Below are 22562 nucleotides of genomic sequence, written 5' to 3' on the forward strand. Positions count from 1 at the left end.
ACACACACACACACACACACACACTTGTGCTCAAAATATTAAAACAATACAAATAAAGTACAAACAGACAATGAAAAAATAGCTTGATATTGTATCTTTGCTTTTACTTTTTTTACAGTAAACACTGTGCTCTGCAACATAATTACACAAATACAATAAAGTGACTAATTATAAATATAAACTTGGTGCCTTATAATATCACTTGATGTTATTTATCATAATTGTACATAAATCATGATTGTGAATAAACAGCTCGAGTTTTTATTTTTGATGGAAGTCAGCCCTGTAGTTTCACCATAAGGTGTGATTTACAGGTGTGCTGGAAGAAAAAAAAAAAAAAAAACACACACACACACACACACACACACACACACACACACACGTGCTCAAAATATTAAAACAATACAAATAAAGTACAAACAGACAATGAAAAAAATAGCTTGATATTGTATCTTTGCTTTTACTTTTTTTACAGTAAACACTGTGCTCTGCAACATAATTACACAAATACAATAAAGTGACTAATTATAAATATAAACTTGGTGCCTTATAATATCACTTGATGTTATTTATCATAATTGTACATAAATCATGATTGTGAATAAATAGCTTGAGTTTTTAATTTTGATGGAAATCAGCCCTGTAGTTTCACCATAAGGTGTGATTTACAGGTGTGCTGGAAAACACTCACACACACACACACACACACACACACACACACACACACACACACAATAAGCCTTCAGGTAACTTACATTCAATATATTAAAACAATGCAATACAGTAACGCAGTTTATGAAAATTTGGCTCCATTTTAGGCGAAATTATTTATGTTTGTTGTTCACGTTCATAATAAATTACTTCAGTTCAAAGAGCTTCTAAATTTTTGACAAATTGCATCATACGAAGGCATTCCTGCAATTTCACCACGAGCTGCGACCGATGGCTGTGAAGCAAGTAGGCGCCTTGCTACACGTTGTACGTCATGTGCTGTCACTTTATCTATAACAGGAGAACAGGAAACCATGTATAGAATGCAACAAATAACTTATAACCACTGATTTTAGTAAACTGGCAAAAATATGATGATCCCATCAAAAAATTTATAACAAAAGCTATTCTGGAAATGGAAATTACCAAGGAAGACTATGTACAGCCATACATCTGTCCTGATATTCATGTTCTTACAGATATACCTGCCTTGACCTTCTAAGTTTAGTCTCACTAACTTCTGAGATTAAGTTTAGTCTCATTAACTTCTGAGATACATCTCACTAATCACAACATAGGTAAGAAAGATGGCAATGGTGATAGTACTTGTAAATGGGATACAGAGTGAGAATCAGCAGCCAAACATCTGATGTAATCTGGAAGAGGCCATATAACCAGGCCACAAGTAGTGAAATGGACAGTTCAGTGAATGGAAAAGTTAATTTGGAGCTCCAGGTGTGTCAAGGTATCCTACTGTTCCTGAATGGCCCAGACAGATTATTGAGAAGTATGTCCATTTGACTGTTATATGGGCACAGAACTTGCAACAAACTCATTCACATTCCAGTGACAAACAGCAGCTTTATTAGAACTATACATACTGCAGCCAACTGTGTGGACAATAGTGTAATTGCCTTTCCTATTTAGGACAGGGTCACCTTTCAATATCCCCTCAAATCATTATACGCATTTACAATGTTTCACAGAAATTTTCAAAATACCTGTTGTTTGTAGCAAGGGCACCATCGAGGTAACTAAATGTATGTAGGGTATTCTTCTGCTGCTGTTAAAACATTTTAATCTTTTAAGAAAGGGTCCCAGTAAGTAACTGTATATGGAACATAAAATTTATTTCCAAACTTTGAAGCAGAGTGAACAATATATTTTTGAAAGAACTTTAAGTATAACAAGAAGATGTTGGCACTTTAAGTAACACACATAAGTTGGGCTTCAATGCCAGTTGCTTTATAAGCTTGACTATTTCTTTAGACTTCTCTGAAACTGAAACAGATTTAGCACAAAAAACTGTGAGGAAATATCTATTGATAGCAGACCACTGGCCCAAAATCCTTTGGCCTGCTGGGCTTACAGTTAGCCAACGTGATGGCACGTTATACTCAACTTTCTTCTGGCATAGTTGAACATCCTCCCATCTGGCAGGCCAGCCATGAAAATAGTGAAATATTGCAATACTAAGATTTACAACATTACATTCAAAATTTTCAATGCCATGCAAGAATGAATTACGAATTTAATGCAAACTGCATGTTCCAATATCAATGAAAGAGTTGCTGCGTACTCTAGGACACTTTCATTCATTAATTTTAATACTGACTTATTCACATTTGGGCCGTCACAACTGATCATCAGGAAATTCCTTGAAGGAGGATCCGCTTTCTCTCCTTCAAAAACAAGGTTTCGATGCAAATCTTTTGCCTTAGCATGGCCCATGACATATGTCTGAAGATGATTTTCAACAACCTCTTCTTTAGTTGCTAACCAGTAGAGTATTGAAAATTGGAATTCCTTTTTGCTGGCTTCATTGTGGCCTCCTCATAGGAGAAAGTATACGCTGAATTTCTTGCATTATCTGCAGTTTGCTCCCAAAAATAGGGTCCTAGAGCCAAAGTAATAAAAGGCATCATCTTTGATGGAGGCAAAGTAAAATCAGTCTGCACAGAGTTTCCAAACTTCTCTCTGAAAACCTCTGCAGTATCACTGCAGCTATTGAGCGAAAATTTGTGTAATTCAACATATAATTTTGTTTCAGGAAAATGACAGTTGACTGACAAGAACATCAAAATAAATATGTGCACTGAATGTATATGATCATGCATGCCTCCTGAAGTACATAAGTTCTAGGAAAAACATAAGACATGGGCCAGGCATGTTGGCAGGGCTAACAACGTAAATTTTGTAACACATGGAACGTGCAAGGTTTCCTGAAAGGGCATTATCACAGCACTCACGTTCTAATTTGGAGCTTATTTGTAAGAATGAATATGAAATTAAATTAAACATATCAGACACTTCAATTAGGTACATGCCGTCTTCCACATTCTCCCAAACAGAACTAGAGCAACAGAGGTAACAAAGTCTTTGTGAGACTGTCCAGTACATCTGAAATTTTATCTCCCCCCCGACCCAAATGCAAATTTGTTGGTATTACTTCTAATCACCATTTGACAATTGTTACACAATGTAATTTTAATACATTATTATTATTATACCCAAAGAAGCTTTCATTGCAATGAGAGTAGCCCAAATTTCATCTACTTTACCTAGTTAAAATTTATGATTTGTTTTGTTAACTTACAACCACATCCACATCTACATCTACATCTACACAGATACTCTGCAAATCACACTTAAGTGCCTGGCATAAGGTTCATTGAACCATCTTCACAATAATTCTCTGTTATTCCACTCTCAAACAGCGCGCGGAAAAAAAGGAATCCTTCCATGCAAGCTCTAATTTCCCTTATTTTATTAAGATGATTGTTTCTCCCCATGTAGGTCATCATCAACAAAATATTTTCACATTCAGAGGAAAAGGCTGGTGATTGAAATTTTGTGAGAAGATTCCACTGGCACAAAAAATGCCTTTGTTCTAATGATGTCCACCCCAACTCCTGTATCATGTCAGTGATGCTCTCTCCCCTGTTTTGCGTTAATACACAATATGCTGCTCTTCACTGAATTTTCTTGACATACTCTGTTAGGCCTATCTGGTAAGGATTCGAGACCAGTCAGCAGTACTCCAGAACAGGATGCACAAGCATAGTGTAGACAGTCTCTTTAGTAGTTGAATGTTTCCGATCACAAGTGAAATAAGTAACACATTTCTCAGTGGCTAGTCACGTCCTGCCTCTGATCAATATTTCTTGGTAGGAGTTGCAAGTTATCCTCATTTGAGCTACACCCAACATGTGCAAACTATATCCGTTCATCATTTCTACCATAAAGAACAAAGAGTAAGTTCCGCAAAAGTTGCTGGTACCGCATAGCACTGTCTCCCAATATGTTTCCGTGCCCCGTGGCCATCAAAGCTCCCTGCAGTCCCCTCAACAGCGGACTTGTTTTATGTGGAGGAACTGGAAAGAAATCAAAATGGTGAGAAGGTTTAAAGCCAGTTGTAACATGAAAAATGCCTTAGTTAAGCTTCAGTGGGGTTATTAAAATTAAGAAAAAAACGGTACTTTAGGGACAACATTGAAAAAAGCACCTTTTATAGGTACGTTTGAGGAAAAAAAAGGGACTTTAGGGACCAGTGGGACCTCCACTAAATACCCTGCTTATGGGATAGCTTTCTGGGGTAACACCTCGCTAAGGTAAAAAAAATGCATTGTATAACAGAAAGTAACTATGTGCAGACTTCATGGCCTCACTGTACATTTATTCACTTATGAAATTTGTTATCAACAATTCATCCAAGTTTGAGAGTAACAAAGATGATCCATACCATGTCGATAGGTAGCGATATGCCTTCTGCGTGCCATCTTTGCCTCTAGCGGAGGACATTCCATTTTGACATAAGCAAGTGGCAGTGTGAGGAATGAGATGGAAAGCAGCAGGCAGTGGACCAGAAAGGACTCTGCAGGCACGACATGTTGTGATTTGAGCCACACGATTTCTCTGTCGGATGACTGGACTTCGGGATTCCAGTTTGGGTTGCGTGACCAATATCAAGTTTTCATTCTCTGGAGGATGCAAGGCTGCCAAAGCTATTCTTACTGTGGCTGCAGTGCCATGCTTTCTTAGAATTATGGTGAGGTACCTTACTTCTGTTGAGTGAAGTTGGGGCTAGTGTGAAGTTCACAAATGTTCCTTTCTTTTGTCTTTCCCAGTGTGTCGCTGTCTGCTTATGTGCCTTACTCGCCTTTACAACTATTGGAACTATAATAATACTGGCTCAATTTACCTGCTCGCTTAAGCCCTGGTCATGGGTACAAGTTCAAGAGGCCTGCACGTGCTTTTGTACCAGCTTCTTTTTATACCAGTGTAAATCTGTGATTTTCTGTAATTAATACATAATGTGTTTTTACCTTCTTATATATTATAGCTTTGTGGACTTTGGTTTAAGTTACCTCATTTATTGCTGTAACTGGCTTTGATGCTTGCTAGTTAACTTGTTATTTCTGGGAGAAATGGATTTGTGCCAATTTCTTGGTATTTAAGATACTGTCTGCTAATGTAACCAAAGTTGTTCGCCAACCATGTGCATCCATTGTGTGGCAGCTCCTTGTTACCATAATGCCATTGGGCATCGGTTTGAAACTCAACTGCGATTGGCAGGCGAATCATCTTATCTCCTTGTTGAGATTTGGGTGTATGTTGATTAATAAGGACGAGACTTTATATATATATTTACTGGAGAGCTTGGTTTCTGTCCCTTTATTGGTATGTGAGGGTGTCATGCTCGTGGCCATACTGTGTTCAGTTCCATGGCTGAGGTGTTAAAGGTAGTTATGATATGATTATTTGTTGCATTTAAAGATCCTTTTTCTTGCCAGGTAATACTAGCAGTAACTAGCGCCATGCACAAAATTGTCTCTATTATCCGGAAGGTGTCTACCCCTGACTTACACTACGTAACTACATGGGTGCAGCCAGTTGGATCCTGAGGTCGGAGATTGCGCTTCATCTTTTGGGGAACTGAATGTAAATTTTAAGGTCACTGTTTTAGGAAGTCTTCATTCCTTTGGTCAGCAGTGTTGTGAAACATTCTGTGACACCAAAGAATTGTAAATCAGTAAACAGGCTGTCAAAAAATAAGATAAGGTGAAGTGCTAAATTGTTGTGACACAAATTCTCCTTGTTGTAACTGTCATTTTGAAGCATAGATACTGCATTGAACTTTTGCACTGTTCTTCTGTCACATACGGTTGTAAAAAAAAACTGAGTCCTAACACTTGCATGGTATCTCATTACAGGAACTGACACATTGTGATAAGCGATTAATTCTCAAGGAGCTGCAACAAATTTATTTGCCTCTGTGAAGTAGATTGTTGAAAGAATTTGTTTCCATAACTGTGATCGTTAAGTACAAAGCTCATTGGTTGGCTCTGAACACCGATATTTTCATAACCATATACAACAGTTTGGGTTTCCTATGTTTATAACAGGACAATGTGGGTCCGTGTGATTGTGTATTAATAGTAAGTCTTACTTGAATGCAAAGTAAACACTGCAGCACATGTTCGGGTATATGCACATTTATAAAACTGGATTACTTTTGAGACTTCTCGTTGTTCTTAACATGTATTTTAATTAATTGTTGAAAGCTTACAAGTAAATTTTTATTAAGTGGTTTGATTGATCTTTTAAGCATACATTGTTCAATAAATGTTTTGGTCACGAATGATGTTCAACCCTTACTTGGGCCTGGTCTTTCCCCTCCTAGATAACCCCAAGCAGTAGCTGTGTACCAAGAAATATTCAGAAGCACAACAATAGCAGAAAAAATGTTCTGCATTACCCTTTAATGAATAGTGGTCTAAGGGAAGCAGAAATGGGCAGTCTGAAACTGTAGTCATATTTTGAAATGTTTATCTCCACATAACTGAGTGATGAATGCTAGAAAGTGATCTACCTGAGATTTGATCCCACCATCTTTCACTTTCCACCCACCCACCCACCCACACACACACACACACACACACACACACACACACACACACACACACTACCACTACACCAGCACACCAAATGCACATTACAGTCTACTTGCTGCAGTCTCAAGGCACTGGTGCTCTCCCGAGTTATGGCAGCTGTTTGCTAGGAGCCAATGGCATTGTTTTCACAACTATCTATTATCTAGGAGGGGAAAGACCAGGCCCAAGTAAGGGTTGAACATCATTCATGACCAAAACATTTATTGAACAATGTATGCTTAAAAGATCAATCAAACAACTTAATAAAAATTTACTTGTAAGCTTTCAACAATTAATTAAAATACATGTTAAGAACAATGAGAAGTCTCAAAAGTAATCCAATTTTATAAATGTGCATATACCCGAACATGTGCTGCAGTGTTTACTTTGCATTCAAGTAAGACTTACTATTAATACACAGTCACACTGACCCACATTGTCCTGTTATAAACATAGGAAAAGCAAGCCACTCCGCGAGTGCCGACAGGCCGTAAACACTCATTATCAGAATGCAACAAACAATGCACGACACAGTACAGTCATGCATTTTCAGCTAAGAGTGACGTAAACACCTATAACAAAGACAACGGCACTTATCAGATCAAAGAAAAATAAGCAATCAATTCAAACCAGACGAAGCACGTGAAAAAGGAAGGGTACCCGTATAAATACGGACGGAGTGCCTGACGCATAGCAATGGTTACCTGGTAAAGCTTAACTACTAAGCTTACAACTCGAACCAAACTACTGTAGCTGTATTGTGATTCATTCGACTTATATTGTGTCTCATATTACAATGGGCCAACTTTGTTTCAATTTGGAGGTGCGGCCTAAAACTTTTCTCTCCCCTTGAATTTGGAGTCTCAAATTTCAGGTGCGGCTTAGATTCGAGAATTTTTTTTTCCTTGATTTCGAGTCTCATTTTTCAGGTGCGGCTTAGATTCGAGTGCGGCTTATATTCGAGTAAATACGGTATCCAGGAGTTCGTTTGGAGTCATCACTCACGCACTTATTCTGCTGATCTTATGCTCTCAAAAGCATAGGAAACCCAAACTTGTATATGGTTATGAAAATATCGGTGTTCAGAGACAACCAATGAGCTTTGTACTTAACAATCAGTTTAGTTGTTTGAGTGACTGCTGTGAATATTACTATCAATTTGATTAATCATATGGCAAAAAATGTATTATCATTAATGTCTTTAAAATAATTACTGACTGAAAAAAAGCTTGATAATGTTGATCACCACAACTGCCATCAAAATTAATGATAAGTGTAAACCACCTCAGTTGCATTATTATACATTTACTGTGTTAAAAGTGGTTTCGTTCATTGAACATCATCATGTTGCCAAGATGCGCCAAAGTTATGACGCAAATGGTCTGGTTGTCACACGTAATATTAAAGACCAAATCCAAAACATTGATCATAAACATTCTGCTGACTGTCTGGTGGAAGTATGGCAAGCAGACACAGTATGCTACACACAGCAAACTGCATGGAGAGATCTCTATCAAGATCCTTTCTTGTTATTAAAAATAAAGTCCAGGCTTGATCATCATTCAGTCAGAAATAATTCTTCACTTCATATAGCAAATAACAAATTACGCTTAAGTACAAGTTCAGGTGTTACATAAGCATAACATGATAATACTATATATAATGTTGGTGTAACTTTGTTCCTCACCCATTTCTTTGATGAAATAATCACGGTCCTTCCACGAACCTAGGGCAATGACTTGTCTTGCCACATCTTCAAATACCATTGGTCTTGATTCTAGATTCATTAAGTACAGTGACCTCAACTGGGCCTTTGCCCGCTGAAAAATCAGAAAACTGTATTTACAAAAAGCAATGAACAAAGAATATGCATTTGCACAAATTTGTATTCATTAAATTACACCTACATTTCATTTCTTTTCCTATAGGCATAAGAACAATATTTTCTATTACATAATCCTTTATTGCGCAACTTTATAGAAATACAGCTCCCTTTAAGACACAAACTTCTTTCTCCCAATTGCAGTCCCTTGATTACAAATAAGTGAAAGAATTCCATTAGGTCACCACCTTCCAATTTTCTGAACATAATATAACTACAGCATCAATAATTTGCTTCTTACGGATCCCCATACCAATGTGTAGACAGTTCTGATTGCTTACTTCTGAAAATTTTGTTCATGCAGAAGTACATTACCTTGTACACAGGTATGCAGCAATTGACAGGAACTGCTTTGAGTACACATAAAACTTTCCAGCTCTCAATTTAACACACAAAGCACTAACAATTAATGGCAAATAAAACATCTTGTGGCTAAAATTTTAATACAGTTCTACGTAGAATGTCAACAAATGGTAATTTACAAGGGAAGCAGAGTACCTGAAATGTTATAGCACTATAAAAATGTAAGAATTTCATCATTTCTATCAGTGTGGACCATTCCTGCCATATAGCTATATTCAACAAGAAGGGTATCAGTCAAGTTTAATGCCTTGTTGCGACAAAGGCTGCTGTAGCTGCTGTTTATGGGTTTAAGGAGACAAAACATTCAAGATCATCAGTCTCCTATTTGTCGCACAACTTTACTAAAAGAAGGGATGAGTTGATAAGAGAGATCCTGAGGCAGCATTTTGTCGTAATGGAAGGAAGTGTGGGAGCTAAAAATTGGAGAGGAACATCAAGACTTGAATACAATAAGCAAGTAGACTGCAGTAGCTATGCAGAGATGAAGAGTCTTGCATAGGATAGACTAGCATGGAGAGCCACATTTCTGGACTGAAGACCACAGCAACAACAACCTCCATCTTCTTCACCACCACCACCACCACCACCACCACCACCACCATGCTTATCACATAAAGTGTCTTCTACTAAGCACTATCTGTTTCATAGATGTACTGTGGCTGACCATCATCTAAATTACTTCCCGTTTCTAACACTACACTTGTACAAACTGAATCATGTCCATCACACATGATAAACATATGAAATTAGTACAGTAAGGGCACTGTATAAGAAAGAAAGACTTACAAAGAAGAAAGAAAGACTTACAATATCCTCTACTTAACCTATCTTTGGCAAACTAACTTATCTTTCCAGAATGAGATTTTCACTCTGCAGCAGAGTTTGCGCTGATGTGAAACTTCCTGGCAGACTAAAACTGTGTGCCGGATCGAGACTCGAACTCGGGACCTTTGCCTTTCGTGGGCAAGTGCTCTACCAACTGAGCTACCCAAGCACTACTCACGCCCCGTCCTCACAGCTTTAATTCCGCCAGTACCTCGTCTCCTACCTTCCAAACTTTATAGAAGCTTTCCTGCGAAACCTATCTTTGTCACAGAAAGGGGTAAAATACGCTGCTGTAAAACTCTTCGATAAATTACCAGATGAAACAAAACGTCTGACAGACAGCAGTAACACTTTTAAAAATAAATTAAAATCATATATCCTTGACAACTCCTTCTATGCCACACATGAATTTTTGAAAAGGAATAAATAAATCTATAATATATATATTTTGTGCCATTTAAGGGCATGGGGTAGGTAACAAGCTTAAAAAACTTCATTCATAATGTGTGCATTTCTCATGCACTTGACATGTTCTGCATCATAATGGCTACAGTGAGATTGATCAAAGGAACACGTAACTAACTAACTAAACTGAATACAGCTGTAAAGAATGAGCTAGGTGTTGTATGAGCATGTGAATTTTGACTGGGATACTCTATATGTAAGTTTAAGCTACTTTCTGTATACACTAAAATGTAACTGTGAGACGACAGAGCTAAACCTGAAAATGTTTTAAGTAAGGGACATTTCCCCAAGTTGAAAAGCTAAGCACTGTACAATGTTTTAGCCTTCTGTCAGAAAGTTCGCATCGTGAGACGATTTACCATTTACCACAGGGAACACATGTTGGATCTGAGTGTGCTGTGAAATTCCAGTGAGGGAAGAGATCAGTGTCACTTAACTGTGAGCACCAAGTCCCACTATAAGGAGCTTATCAAGTTGAATAAAGTGGTTACTGTGCAGGAAAGTCGTAGGAACAGCTTCCTGCACAAGACAACAGTCTGCTGTGGACAACTTAACATTGGCTTATTGTGCTCAGCTGGAGCTGAAAGTGCTTTGCGGTGCAGGTATGCCAGTGTAGCTACCCTTAGTGTGACCAATGTGTGGAAAAATTACACATGCATGAACTGGGCATTAACATAAAACACCTAAACTTGAGATTCCAGAGAGATGGAAATTGTGCCCAGATATACTGAATAACTTGTGACAACATGCAACAGCATACAAAATTAGGTACCTCATTACCATTATCCAACTATGTAAACGAAAAATCTGTGCAAAATTCTTATGCAAATTTCTATCTATAGTTCTAAGCTAAGGAAATGGTACAGATGAAATAAATTATCAGTTGTACCACACATTGCACCTTGGTAATAATGTAAATCTATAATTTCATGTTGCTTAACTGACTGGTTACAAAAAGACTATCTCAGTGATTTTGAAACATTATGTAAAGCATCATTTAAGTAAATAGGCCAATTTGCTCAAAAATTGTAAATTTAATATTACATTCGGCTACATCACTAGTGACAGTGTGGCTAGACCAGAGGAAGTAGAAAGCGACAGCTCACGACAGGCTAGATAGTTGCAGCAGTAGAGAAACTTTCAAGATGGAAGGGCTGGACGAGAGTTTTTTCCTTGGGGGACGAAGACGTACACTTCGTCCTGGGAGATAAGAGTGTGGACACTTCATCTTGACAGACAGTGGAATGAACAGTTTATGCTGGAAGATGGTTGGTGATTTCATGTGAGGACAGTATAGATAAGCTGTTCCTCTTAGTTTCTGGTGGTATGCAGATGAGCAGTCACAAACTGCAAATTCTACGAGCGAAGTAAGTGAATGGCTTAGAGGATTTTGTGAACTCTTAAAAAGTTTTCAGGTGCCATGATAAAAGGTGTAGGAAATGAACTTCGTTATTCGTTTAGTGGGATATTAGTGAAGCACTGCGTGCACTGCCTCCCCGAATGCATTGCTGTCTCAACTATTTTTAGCCAAAAAAGGTGTTCTTTTTTTATTTTTTAGCTACAACATTTTCCAGTTTAATCTATTACATTGATTCCACCTATTTAAATTCATTTTATACTGCAGATAATAAGCCCTGAAAATAAATTTGATAAGAGTTACTTTAGGAAAGGAACTGTTTTGTACCTGTTCATGATTTGCCCCTAGGTAGTTATTTTTCATGCCAAAGACTTGATTTCCAATCCGACCATGAGCTCAAGCTCTGTACCCAGTGTGTCAAATTAATTTATAATTTATTTGTTGAACAGAGGGTGTTTATGAATGGTCCCAACTGACACGTTCAGTGAGCATAGGTTTCTAATCCAGGAATTTCATAAAATGTGACTTACTAAGAGGAAAGTAATTTAGCCAATATATTACATCTACAACATTTCTTCCGCCGTTTAGCAACAGATGGCAGTAGTGGCAAGTGTTGGTGCAGGTGGTAGGTTGAAGTGTCATACAACAAGCTGAGGCATGTAAGATAATATTTTCTCTTCGTACTCTTGTGGCATTTTCTGAGATATTTTGGTTTTCTTTCACAAGGTATGTCCATAACACTACATAAACTTCTACGGCCAACTAACTACACACTTAAAGTCTGTTAAGTCCCACTGTGGCAACAGCTTACAAGCCTGTATTTGAATCATTTTTGTATCAATTCCAATGCCATTTTGACCGTGTCCTTAAATACATTTCAATACCTCACCTTCTAGTTTTGGACATTTTGCATTCAGTCCTCTATTTGCAAATTTAGTCTTCCTTATTTTTTTCAGTTCTTATTTACTAGTCCGCCAATTGCCAATGTTTTTTTTTCTGTTGGTGGAGGGCCAAAATGCCACTCAGCTGCTCTGTTTCCATATTCTTCTGGATATGCTATTACTTTCAATTTATAGCCAGCATCATATGAGTAACTTTTATTTTTTTCCATTACGAAACTAGTTACTGACAAAAATATTGTACTGCTGCCAACAACACAAATCATTTTTATTCGAGTTCACTGACACCGTAGACTGCAATAATGCATCATAAGCTAGACAGTGTTCTGGGTTTGTGGTGGCGAGGCGGGCGGGAGGGAGACGGTGCAGTGCTGCTGCCGGTTGAATCCAATGCTGCCAGACAGAGATAGGTTTGCTGCAGCATCAAATATATGATGATTTTTACAACTGGCGGGAATTTTAAATCAAACACTGGATATTTTTATATTATTTTTGAGTATACAATGTACCTGAATTTTGGAGGTAATTTTTTGAAGAAACAAGTGTATCTTATAGTCCGTAAAATACGATACTTAATTTGGAAGAGTTACAAGGAAGGACAATTAAAGCTATTGTTGACATCTACCACAACGCGTTGGGATGCATATGGCAAGAGTTTAACTATTGTATTGATGTTTATCGCATTACGGACAGAGTCCATATTAAGAACTTCTAATGTGAGTTAAAAACTTGGAGAGATGCTCTATCATTTGTCTATTTTCTGTATGTCTTATACTTTTCGTGCAGTCATATTCTGTAACCCCAGAGGTGTTTATGAATTACCCTGCACTAACTTAAACCATTCACAAAATTTTCAGCATTTTATGTAAAGCAATCAATACATTCCACATCACAGTGAGTTATCACATACACAATCCAATGAAAAAGTGATCAATTAATATAATGGGAGAAAGAGTAGGGAATAACAAAGGCAATAATGATTACGAATTGATAAAATAATTTTCAGATAAAGTAATGTGGATTATAAATTTTTTACAAGGACCATTTCACATATACATAAACAAATGCACCAAATTATAAAAATCTCAGAATGTTACTATTTTTTACCTTTAAAGGATGTCTAATATCATCAACAGCCACTGCACAAAGCTCTTTCACAATAATTGAAATCAGTCTTGATAAATAATCTGGTGGTGAACTGGCATGGATTCCAAACAAGCCGCAAGAGGTGTATGAGTGATTAAATGCAGAACACGAAAACATCCAGTGATGCCTTAAGGAAAAAAAGAAGATAATTGCAGTTAACCTTTTCACACATTTTGTTGATAGAAACACCTTAACTAAAACAGAAACATGTACCGAAACAACAAAGCTAAAAGCCAATGATAACATAAGCTGACACTATAGGAGGAAGTGATTTTCAATTTTTACATTAAAGGTACAGCAAATTTTTATATACCTTCATATTTTCTGGAAGTAACTTCCACAAAATATCAAAGTATATAAAATACTGTCACAAAATTTCTCAAAAACAAAAGAACAGCATCCATTGTGATAATTGAATTCCAAACAGGATTCTGAAGTATTGTTTCCAATCATGTACTCAATATTAGACATAATACATCATTAGACTAGGTTTTCGTTTTCTCCCTTCATGTGAAGGCTGGCAGGAAAGCTGTAAATAATCATCATCCAATTTTGAAACCCATTGTAAGCAGCTCAAAATATTGGCAACAGCCTCTCATTGTGTTTACTCCCTCATGATGACAGCCTGTTTCAGGCCTTTTTCCTCACATTTTACCCTGTTTGCATACTGAATTTCTACATGGGACTCTTTTGCTTCATTTAATTTTTAATTCAATTTTACTTGCCAACTTTTCACTGGTACTGCATTCTGATTACACGAGTTGTTAGTGGTAGTTTGTAGCAACATGTGGTTTTCACCTAATCTATTCTTTCATTATTGTAGAAGTTTTTCCCATTACATGAATCTGGTGTTGACTAGGGGAAGGGGAAGTGATTTTTGCTTGGGTGAAAACAGAAAGAGATTTCACACACTTTGGAAGAGCTACCAGTAACTCCTCAGAAGGCAGCTCCTATGCTAGCTGACCACACTGTCAGGCGAGCCTTTCAGGGATTATCCTCCTGCCTCAGCCTCAACAAACAAAGAGAGGCAGTATGGAAGACTGCTGTCTTCTATGGCAGAACAGGAAACCACTGGTGGAAGGGGTGAGAACTCTGCTTGTTAGTAACCTTTGGGTGGAATCCTCAGCAGTCCGCCTGCCATTGTTCTGCTGTGTGTGGTCTCCAGACATGCTTCTTCAAGCAAAATAAATGGCCACTCATGTGTCTGCAAATTTGCAAACTTAGCTGCGCAAAGTCCAACAAAGTTTCCAGAATTTTCGACAAACAATTACATGGGAATGGCAACACTCATTTCCTATTTCCTTATGCACCTATGTCATTAGCAGATACATTTTTAACTTTATGGACCTCTAGATCCCTGATTGGAGGAGCCTTTAGGTCCTTTCTGGGATGGGCTAGAAAAGATTGTGCACGGTGCCTTTCCCAGGTGTGAAGGAAAGCTACCAAAAAGTTAAGACAAGGTGTATACGTGAGTGAGGAAAAAAATTCCCGGGTAAAATTCCCGGATTTCCCGGTTAAAAATGCACTTTCTCCCGGATGAAAATACACTTTCTCCATGTTAAGTAACAGTATACTTTTCCTCGGAACTGTAAAATTTATCAGTCCTTTCAATGGTTGTGGTTTTATACAATGGCGTAGAATTTCCCAGCACTTTAGAAAACGAAACTCGGGGAAAAAAAACTCGTTTTAGAAAGATGTCTGATGTGCAGCAACATGTACACTGCATATTTTCGTATTACAAAAGTACAAATTCGAATTCCACCAAACACCGCATGTTACTTTCTGAAGGATTGAAATCGAGATTGCAATGCACTTTTGTAAGCAAGTCATAGTTCATGTCACGTGATCTCGCCAGCCAATGACAGCGGATATTCAGAGCATAGGACACGTGATGTAGTCAGCCAATAGCAACATCACAGGTAAGTAGCGCAAACACACAAACAGGAAAAGGTAATCGTTTAAATTAATATACATAGTGTTGCTACAAGAAAAGAAAATCTTTCACGTATAATAATGGTCTCTAAGATTAATAAGCTGCAAGAGAAGCTAAGCTTTCACTCATAATGTTGATCTTTCTTGCACGTGTTACACTTTAAGATACATCACACAAATGTGGCAGTAAAATTTTTAACAACGACATAAATGTCCGATTTTCTGGGCTCGTAAATATTCTAAATGGTCATCCTCAAGGATTTGATTTTTGAATAAGAGTCAAACGTTCTGTGATTTAAGAAATTCATCGGACATTCGCACACAGAGTCCATCTTGCATAAAAGGAAATTTACTTTGAAAGCAACGCTTTTCAAACAACCATTCAGAATATTTTTCCGCGACCTGTTAGAAATAGATTTTTTTCAGCAGTTGCCAGAGAGCACCAGATAACAGGCGTCACCGTGCTTGCGCAGCTACGATGATGCAGGAAGCCTGTACGTTCGTACATGCAAAACATTAAAAGATCTTACATTATGTCATAAAAGAAACAAGACATTAGAGGATACTCCAAGAACATGGGAATTTTGTGAACCATACGAAAATGCGTAATTCGGCTTAAAGGCAAATTTTCTTGGAGTACCAGTACTGTATTATCTCATGTTTGGTTCTTTATTATGGCATAATGCCATACATGTTAGATGATGGAAAGGTGAACTTGAAATGCAGCAAACAGTTGAAACTAGCCAATAGTTTGGAATTAAACAATTTGTTTCAAATAAATTGACTGCCTCAGCAGAAAAGATTAATGAAAGTCAAATTTCTTTAACAAACTGACTAAAATAACTTCACTGTTCTGCAAGGCGGTTAACGCTTGCTGTCAGAAAGGTGGATACTAATAACATATTTTACTACTACTACTACTACTACTACTACTACTACGTGATCAGGCCCAGTGGACCGCACGCATCTACAAGTTTCCTCCTCCACTGTATTCTGTCCATTGCTGCTATCCGCCATCCACCCACATCTATTGACACTTAGTTTAAATCTTCATGGAGTCCATCCCTCCAATGCTTCTTGGGTCTCCCTGGCGGTCTCTTTCCTGTAGGTGTGAAATTCAGGAGCTTCCGAGGCCATCTGTGATCCTCCATCCGGGCCACATGACCGTCCCACTGCATTCATTTGGCTTTGACAGTTCCTGCTATGTTGGGCTGCTGATATAGTTCCTCAAGCTCTTGGTTGTATCTGATCCTCCATTCCCCTCTATCTGCATCCAGAAACGGACCGTAGAGCTTCCGAAGCACTTTTCTCTCAGAAATAAGGAGCTTATGGAAGCCCTGTTTCCAGATACTCTATGTCTCACAGTCATATAGAACAACAGGATGGATCAGGGTTTTGTACAGTCAAATCTTGAACTGTCTGGAGAGATATCTGGACTGAAGCAGTTGTGCTAGGCTGTGGTAAGATCGGTTTCCTGCTTGTATTCTGGCGTTGATCTCTGCTTCACATGATGAGTTCTCAGTGAAAAGTGCCCCTAGGTATTTGAATTCATGCACCCACTTGTAGGACTGGTCCCCAACCTGCAGTGATTGTAGATGACCAGCAGTCTGACAATGACCACGCGTCATAACGAGGTACTCTGTCTTGACTTCGTTTATGTTTAGCCCAAATTTTCTGGCAGCCTCTTATAGGGCTTTGGTCATTTGCTCCAACTCCTCTTCCGACCTAGAGAGTAAACAGATATCGTCTGCATAGGCTGAGTATGCCAGTCTTTTTCCTCTGATTTCAATCCCTTCGTTCTCTTGGAAGGTCTCACGCACGATCTTCTTGAGGGCAAAGTTGAACAGGATAGGGGACAACCCATCTCCTTGCCTGAGTCCTGTCACAATTTCAAATTCCTCAGTTAAGTGGTTTCCCATCTTCACCTTTGTACGTGTTTCGTACAGACAGTTCTTTATCAGATTGATGAGTTTCTCTGCCATGCCAAACTCCCTTAAACAGTTGAGCAAGCTCTTGCAATGTATGCAATCATAGGCCTTCTTAAAATCAATGAATAAAATATGCAAATCTTTACCATATTCACCCAGTTTTTCAGTGAGCTGCCGGAGACTGAAGATGTGATCTACTGTTGACCGTCCTGGCCGGAAACCTCCCTGGTACTCCCCAATCACCGATTCTGCCACTGGGTGAACTCTCTGTATGAGGCAATTGGACAGGATCTTATAGCAGACGTTAAGCAGAGCGATTCCTCAATAGTTGTCACATTTCAGTTTGTCACCCTTCTTACGTATTGGACAAGTCAAAGCTGTTTTCCATTCTCCTGTTAGTTCTTCTTTGGTCCATATTGCCTGTATCAGTCGGTCTATTTTTTCTGCAAGTTTCTCTCCTCCTGCCAGGATCATTTCAGCCTGTATTCCATCTTCACCTGGACTCTTATTCTGCTTAAGGTGTCTGATTCTGGTTTTTATCTCATCCAGGGTAGGTAGGGGATAGTCTGCATTGGCTGTAATTGGGTACTGGAAATCAAATTGCAGTTCGGGTTCATCACAATTTAGCAGCTGTCGAAAGTACTCTTTCCATCTCTAAGCTATGTCCCTATCGTTCATCAGGATCTTATCATGGGAATCTTTGACAAATTTCTGCTTGGCCTGGTGGCCTTTGCAGAGGTACTTCCCCTTCAGAAACATATCCCAAGTCTTTTGTCCTCTGAAGTCTGTTTCTGCTTCAATGAAGATATCCCTTATGTATTTCCTCTTGGCTCTTCTCAGAGTTGCTTGTGTAATATTTCGGACCTCGTCAAATTGTGCTTTGCCCTGTGCCAGATTTGTCCCCTTCAGCCACTTGTTCCTGGCTTCCGTCCTCCTTTCCAGGGCATCTGCACATTCCTTTCCAAAACAGATCTTCTTGTCTACTGTGTTTCCCATGAGTGTTTCCTTTGCTGTATCCCTAACTGAGCTCTAGATTTTTCCCCACATTAGTTCAAGGTCCTGATTCGCATCCATTTCACTGAGTGATTCAAAGCAGTTACTAAGTTGCAACTGGTAACCGGTCTTCATTTCTTCATCTTTTAGTTTCTCCACGTGGTACCTTTCCACTCTTTTTAACTTAGGCCCCTTTCTTCCTTTACCAGGAAATGATCACTCCCACCTTCAGCACCCCATGCTGTCTAACGTCTAACACCCATCTCTTGGCTCTGAGATCAATGGCAACATGGTCTATTTAATTTATAGTTCTCCCATCTGGTGACACCCAGGTTCCTTTATGTATGTTTTTACACTGGAAGTTTGTGCTGGAGATGAACAACCCTAATGATGTAGCGAAGCTGATGAACCTAACCCCATTGTCATTGCTTAGGTTGTGTAGACTGTGCCTTCCTGTTGTGTCTTGCAGTATTTGTTCTTTCCCAACCTTGGCATTCATATCCCCAAGGAGGATCCTCAGGTGTCCATTTGGTATAGCGTCCATCACTGCCTCTAGCTGTGCATAGAACTCGTCTTTCACTTCACTTTCGCTCTCCTCCGTGGAAGCATGACAGTTCACAAAAGTCGCCTTAATATGTTTTACGTCTAGTGTTAGAACAGATATTTTTGGGTTGACTGAAATGAACTCTGAAACATTAGGGGCCAAAGTCTTACTGACCCAGAAACCAGTGCCTAACAGATGACCTCATTCACAGGCTCCATACAGAATAGTACAGTTTTCAACATCAATGCTGCCAGCACCCTCCCACCGGATTTCTTGCAGTGCAACTAGGTCTAGTTCGTATCTCTGAATTTCTTTGACAATACTGATTGCAGCTCCTGTCTTGTACAGACTCCTTACATTCCAAGTTCCAAGTCATATACCGTTTCTTTGCTATTGATGTCGTCCATTTTTGTGAGTAATGTTCCGAGGCTTACTTGCAGTCTTGAAAGCATGTTTAATTTTTTACGAAGAGAGGGTGCTGGCCTCCCGTCCAACCTGCGGTCTTACCCTCACAGCTTACAGGATTGCTGGCTTTTCTTAAGGGGTGGGCTCCCCTCAGGAGTTGTGTTACAAGTGGGAATAAGGAAATTGCAAGGACACCCTTGGGGCTCGAAACCTCATACCATTGGGGTCGAAAAAGAAAGAGTTGGCCAAGGGAGGCCGACAGGGAAGGAAATAGAAGGAGCCTGACACAAGTAAGTGGAAGCAACGTCAGACTCAGCTCAGGTCCCCACGGACACCACCCGTGTACTTCTAGCTGAAGTCCCCTTCCATAATTATGTGAATGTATTTTAATTCACTTGATAGCTCCCAGCCACAGAAATCTGTTTTGTTTTCATTTGACATGAGAGCAATAAACGAAGAGGAAACAGCAAAATCACTTAACGTAAACATGGGTAACCTGGAGACTACCACCTCCCCAGTACAACTCAGACTGCTCTGTGCATCAGGTCCAGATCTATGATATTTCTGAACTGGGGCAATATTAGATAGTGGCACTTCCCCTCCCTCGACCATTTGCAGTAGGATGCCAAAAATTTTAAAAAAGTTGACTTTTCAAAATTATCTTCATTTTGTAGTGCAAATCTTTCTGAAGAGCCTGATATATAAAACGTATATATTCGAGGGAACATAAGACATGTTATTTGGTCTTAGGTGTGACAAAGTGCAGTGCGACACCTCCTCACAGCATTCTTCCATCACACATCTCTGTATTTCACTCTGTGGAATTCAAACGTGTAATATTTTGTAATGGGTGCCATCAAACTATATTCAGGCCAGTGGAAATTAAAATGTCCTGTGGTGCCTCTCCTGCTCCCAGTCGGCCAGTTTGACATCCTACCCCCCTTTTAAAAAATCTCACAATTAATACTGGATGGGATTATTTGTAACAGGCAGAACAAGAACTCTTCAGAAAATTTGCAGTCTTTACTGCCTATTTGCTAATAACTTGCTGTTTTGTGTGACATAAAATTAAATATAGGATACATAAAATGAGTAAAGACAAAAGACAAGCAAGCAGTACACATTTCTTCAATCCGTAAGTCCTAGCTTTTTTTTCCCTCTCTAATCTTGCCACAGCTTTATATGGCGTACTTTCCTTTCTGGGAAAGAATCTATTACCTCATCAAAGTTCGTCAACGTCGTCTAATACTAGAAAGCTGTTAATACAAATTGTACTCAAGACTGGTGTGGTTTCTCGATCTGATTATGTGTATTTTGTCACTGTCTGCTAGATAAAACGAAATAGCTGTTTTGGCACAAATGGTCATTTTTATAACACGACGGAATATAATTCACGAAGTACCAATATCAAATGCCTATTAGGCCTACTGCAAGCAAAAAGTTTTATGTTAGGAAATAGTTTCACATTTCATTCATACTCTCCAGCTTCTGAAGCATGAGATTGAAAAGCAGTAGTACGAAATTTATATATAAATTTGGAATCGTCATATTCTTCCGTAATTTGTGACAGTCCCCATTTCTTCTCCTTCCTCGTTCTAACAATCCTGGCATCACTAATTTTGAAACTATTCCTGCCAGTGTCAAAACTTATTTCTGGTTAACTTCACTGGCACAATCACCAGTTTAGTTACCCCGCATTTATTCTCCGATTAGGCGTTATTACATGTTCGTACAAGGCGTTTTCCACGCTACTCCCAGAATAGAAACTTCAGCGGCGGCTAGCTGGGGACTGTATAACTGGCCTTAGTAGTGTAGCGGACTGACCAAAAATTTTCTGTCAAAATTTCATGTTCTTGGATACACGGAGAACACAATACGTAATCTTTGTTGCCTGTTATTCCTGCTAGTCATTTATTTCCACTCTGGTAGTCTGAACCTATGGCATTCTCTAGTAATTATAACAACACTGATCATTTGCGAAACCAATCAACCACATAAACAGCAATTGGCATTCACCTGTTCAGCTTTATTCCACTCAGCTCGTATAGACCCATCCCGTTTTGTCTGCAGGAAAGTTTATTTCTAGATGCAACAGGGATTCCTCTGGCAGAGACATCACGTACCCTACGCACGCATTCAAAAATAAACTTATGATTCATTCAGAAATCAATATAGAATTTGTTCAAAAACCAACAGGGATGCATTCAAAATCATTTGAGTAATCAATAGACCAACGTGTGCTGGATGCTTGGTGCTTTGTGAAATAAGGTCTTTTTCCTCAATAATATGAATTTGGCACAGGCCTAACGTATTTTTCATCACTTATTAATCTGGGTGAAGATAGTTGTATGATACATTGCTGAGTCCTTTGTTCCTCACATTAACCCACTTTCACATTTATAATTTTATGCATTTGATTACATGTATAACAAGAACATTGCATACAACAGAGAAAATATAAAAATAATACTGGGTGTTTGTTTCAAAAAGATTCAAATGCTTCCACAAGACTATATCTTTCACATAAACGTAGATGGAAACTTGGGGTAAATTTTAACTTTTAATTTACGGATAGGAGTACTAACTCTTTATTTTCAAAAGAACCATCTGATTTTACACGCATGCACATACAAACCTGGGGCACTTTTTACAACTCAGTTTACGGTCAAAGTTTTTAGTTATGTTTCATAAAAGTTCAATGCGCCCTTACCAGATGCATGACAAATACCCAGATGATAGCCAAACTTGTCCTGTACTCCAGATGCCCATAGACAACAGTTGTCTTGTGTGTGTGTGTGTGTGTGTGTGTGTGTGTGCACGAGCGCATGCGCACGTGTGGGTTTCTTTCTTCACCTGATGAAGGACACTGCCTGAAAGCTGAATAATATCCAACGGTCTACTTTTTACATGTGCCTGCCTGCCAATCAATGCCTCCTTTATGTGTTGAGTAACTATTTAGCCTAACCCATATTGTTATTGTCATTACATTCTTCAGTTTACATTATTTAATTTTTCCATACTTTTTGGAGCATGTCTGAAGTTATCATATTTGATGTTGTTTCTAAGGAGCATCAAAGTTCTCCCAGAGTTGTTGGAAGGGGAGGCAGATAGACGGAATCTTTTACAATGTCCAAAGAAAAAATCACACACAGTGAGATTAGGTGACCTTGGAGGCAAAT

At 38.7% G+C, this 22562-nt stretch overlaps 1 protein-coding gene across 1 annotated transcript in view; it reads right to left on the reverse strand.

The window, feature by feature from the left end:
* Nucleotides 1-436: 436 nt before the first annotated feature.
* Nucleotides 437-22562, reverse strand: part of LOC124555048 (mitochondrial-processing peptidase subunit alpha) — a 117520-nt gene continuing 95394 nt past the window's right edge. Inside the window, exons 9-11 of the mRNA XM_047128819.1 lie at nt 13543-13708; nt 8332-8464; nt 437-1002 (exon numbers count right to left, since the gene is read on the reverse strand). Of these exons, the coding sequence (XP_046984775.1) occupies nt 863-1002; nt 8332-8464; nt 13543-13708 (439 nt within the window). The 3' untranslated portion in view covers nt 437-862. The remainder of the gene's footprint in view (nt 1003-8331; nt 8465-13542; nt 13709-22562) is intronic.

The sequence above is a fragment of the Schistocerca americana genome, chromosome X (assembly GCF_021461395.2).
Source record: "Schistocerca americana isolate TAMUIC-IGC-003095 chromosome X, iqSchAmer2.1, whole genome shotgun sequence".
Classification (NCBI taxonomy): domain Eukaryota; kingdom Metazoa; phylum Arthropoda; class Insecta; order Orthoptera; family Acrididae; genus Schistocerca; species Schistocerca americana.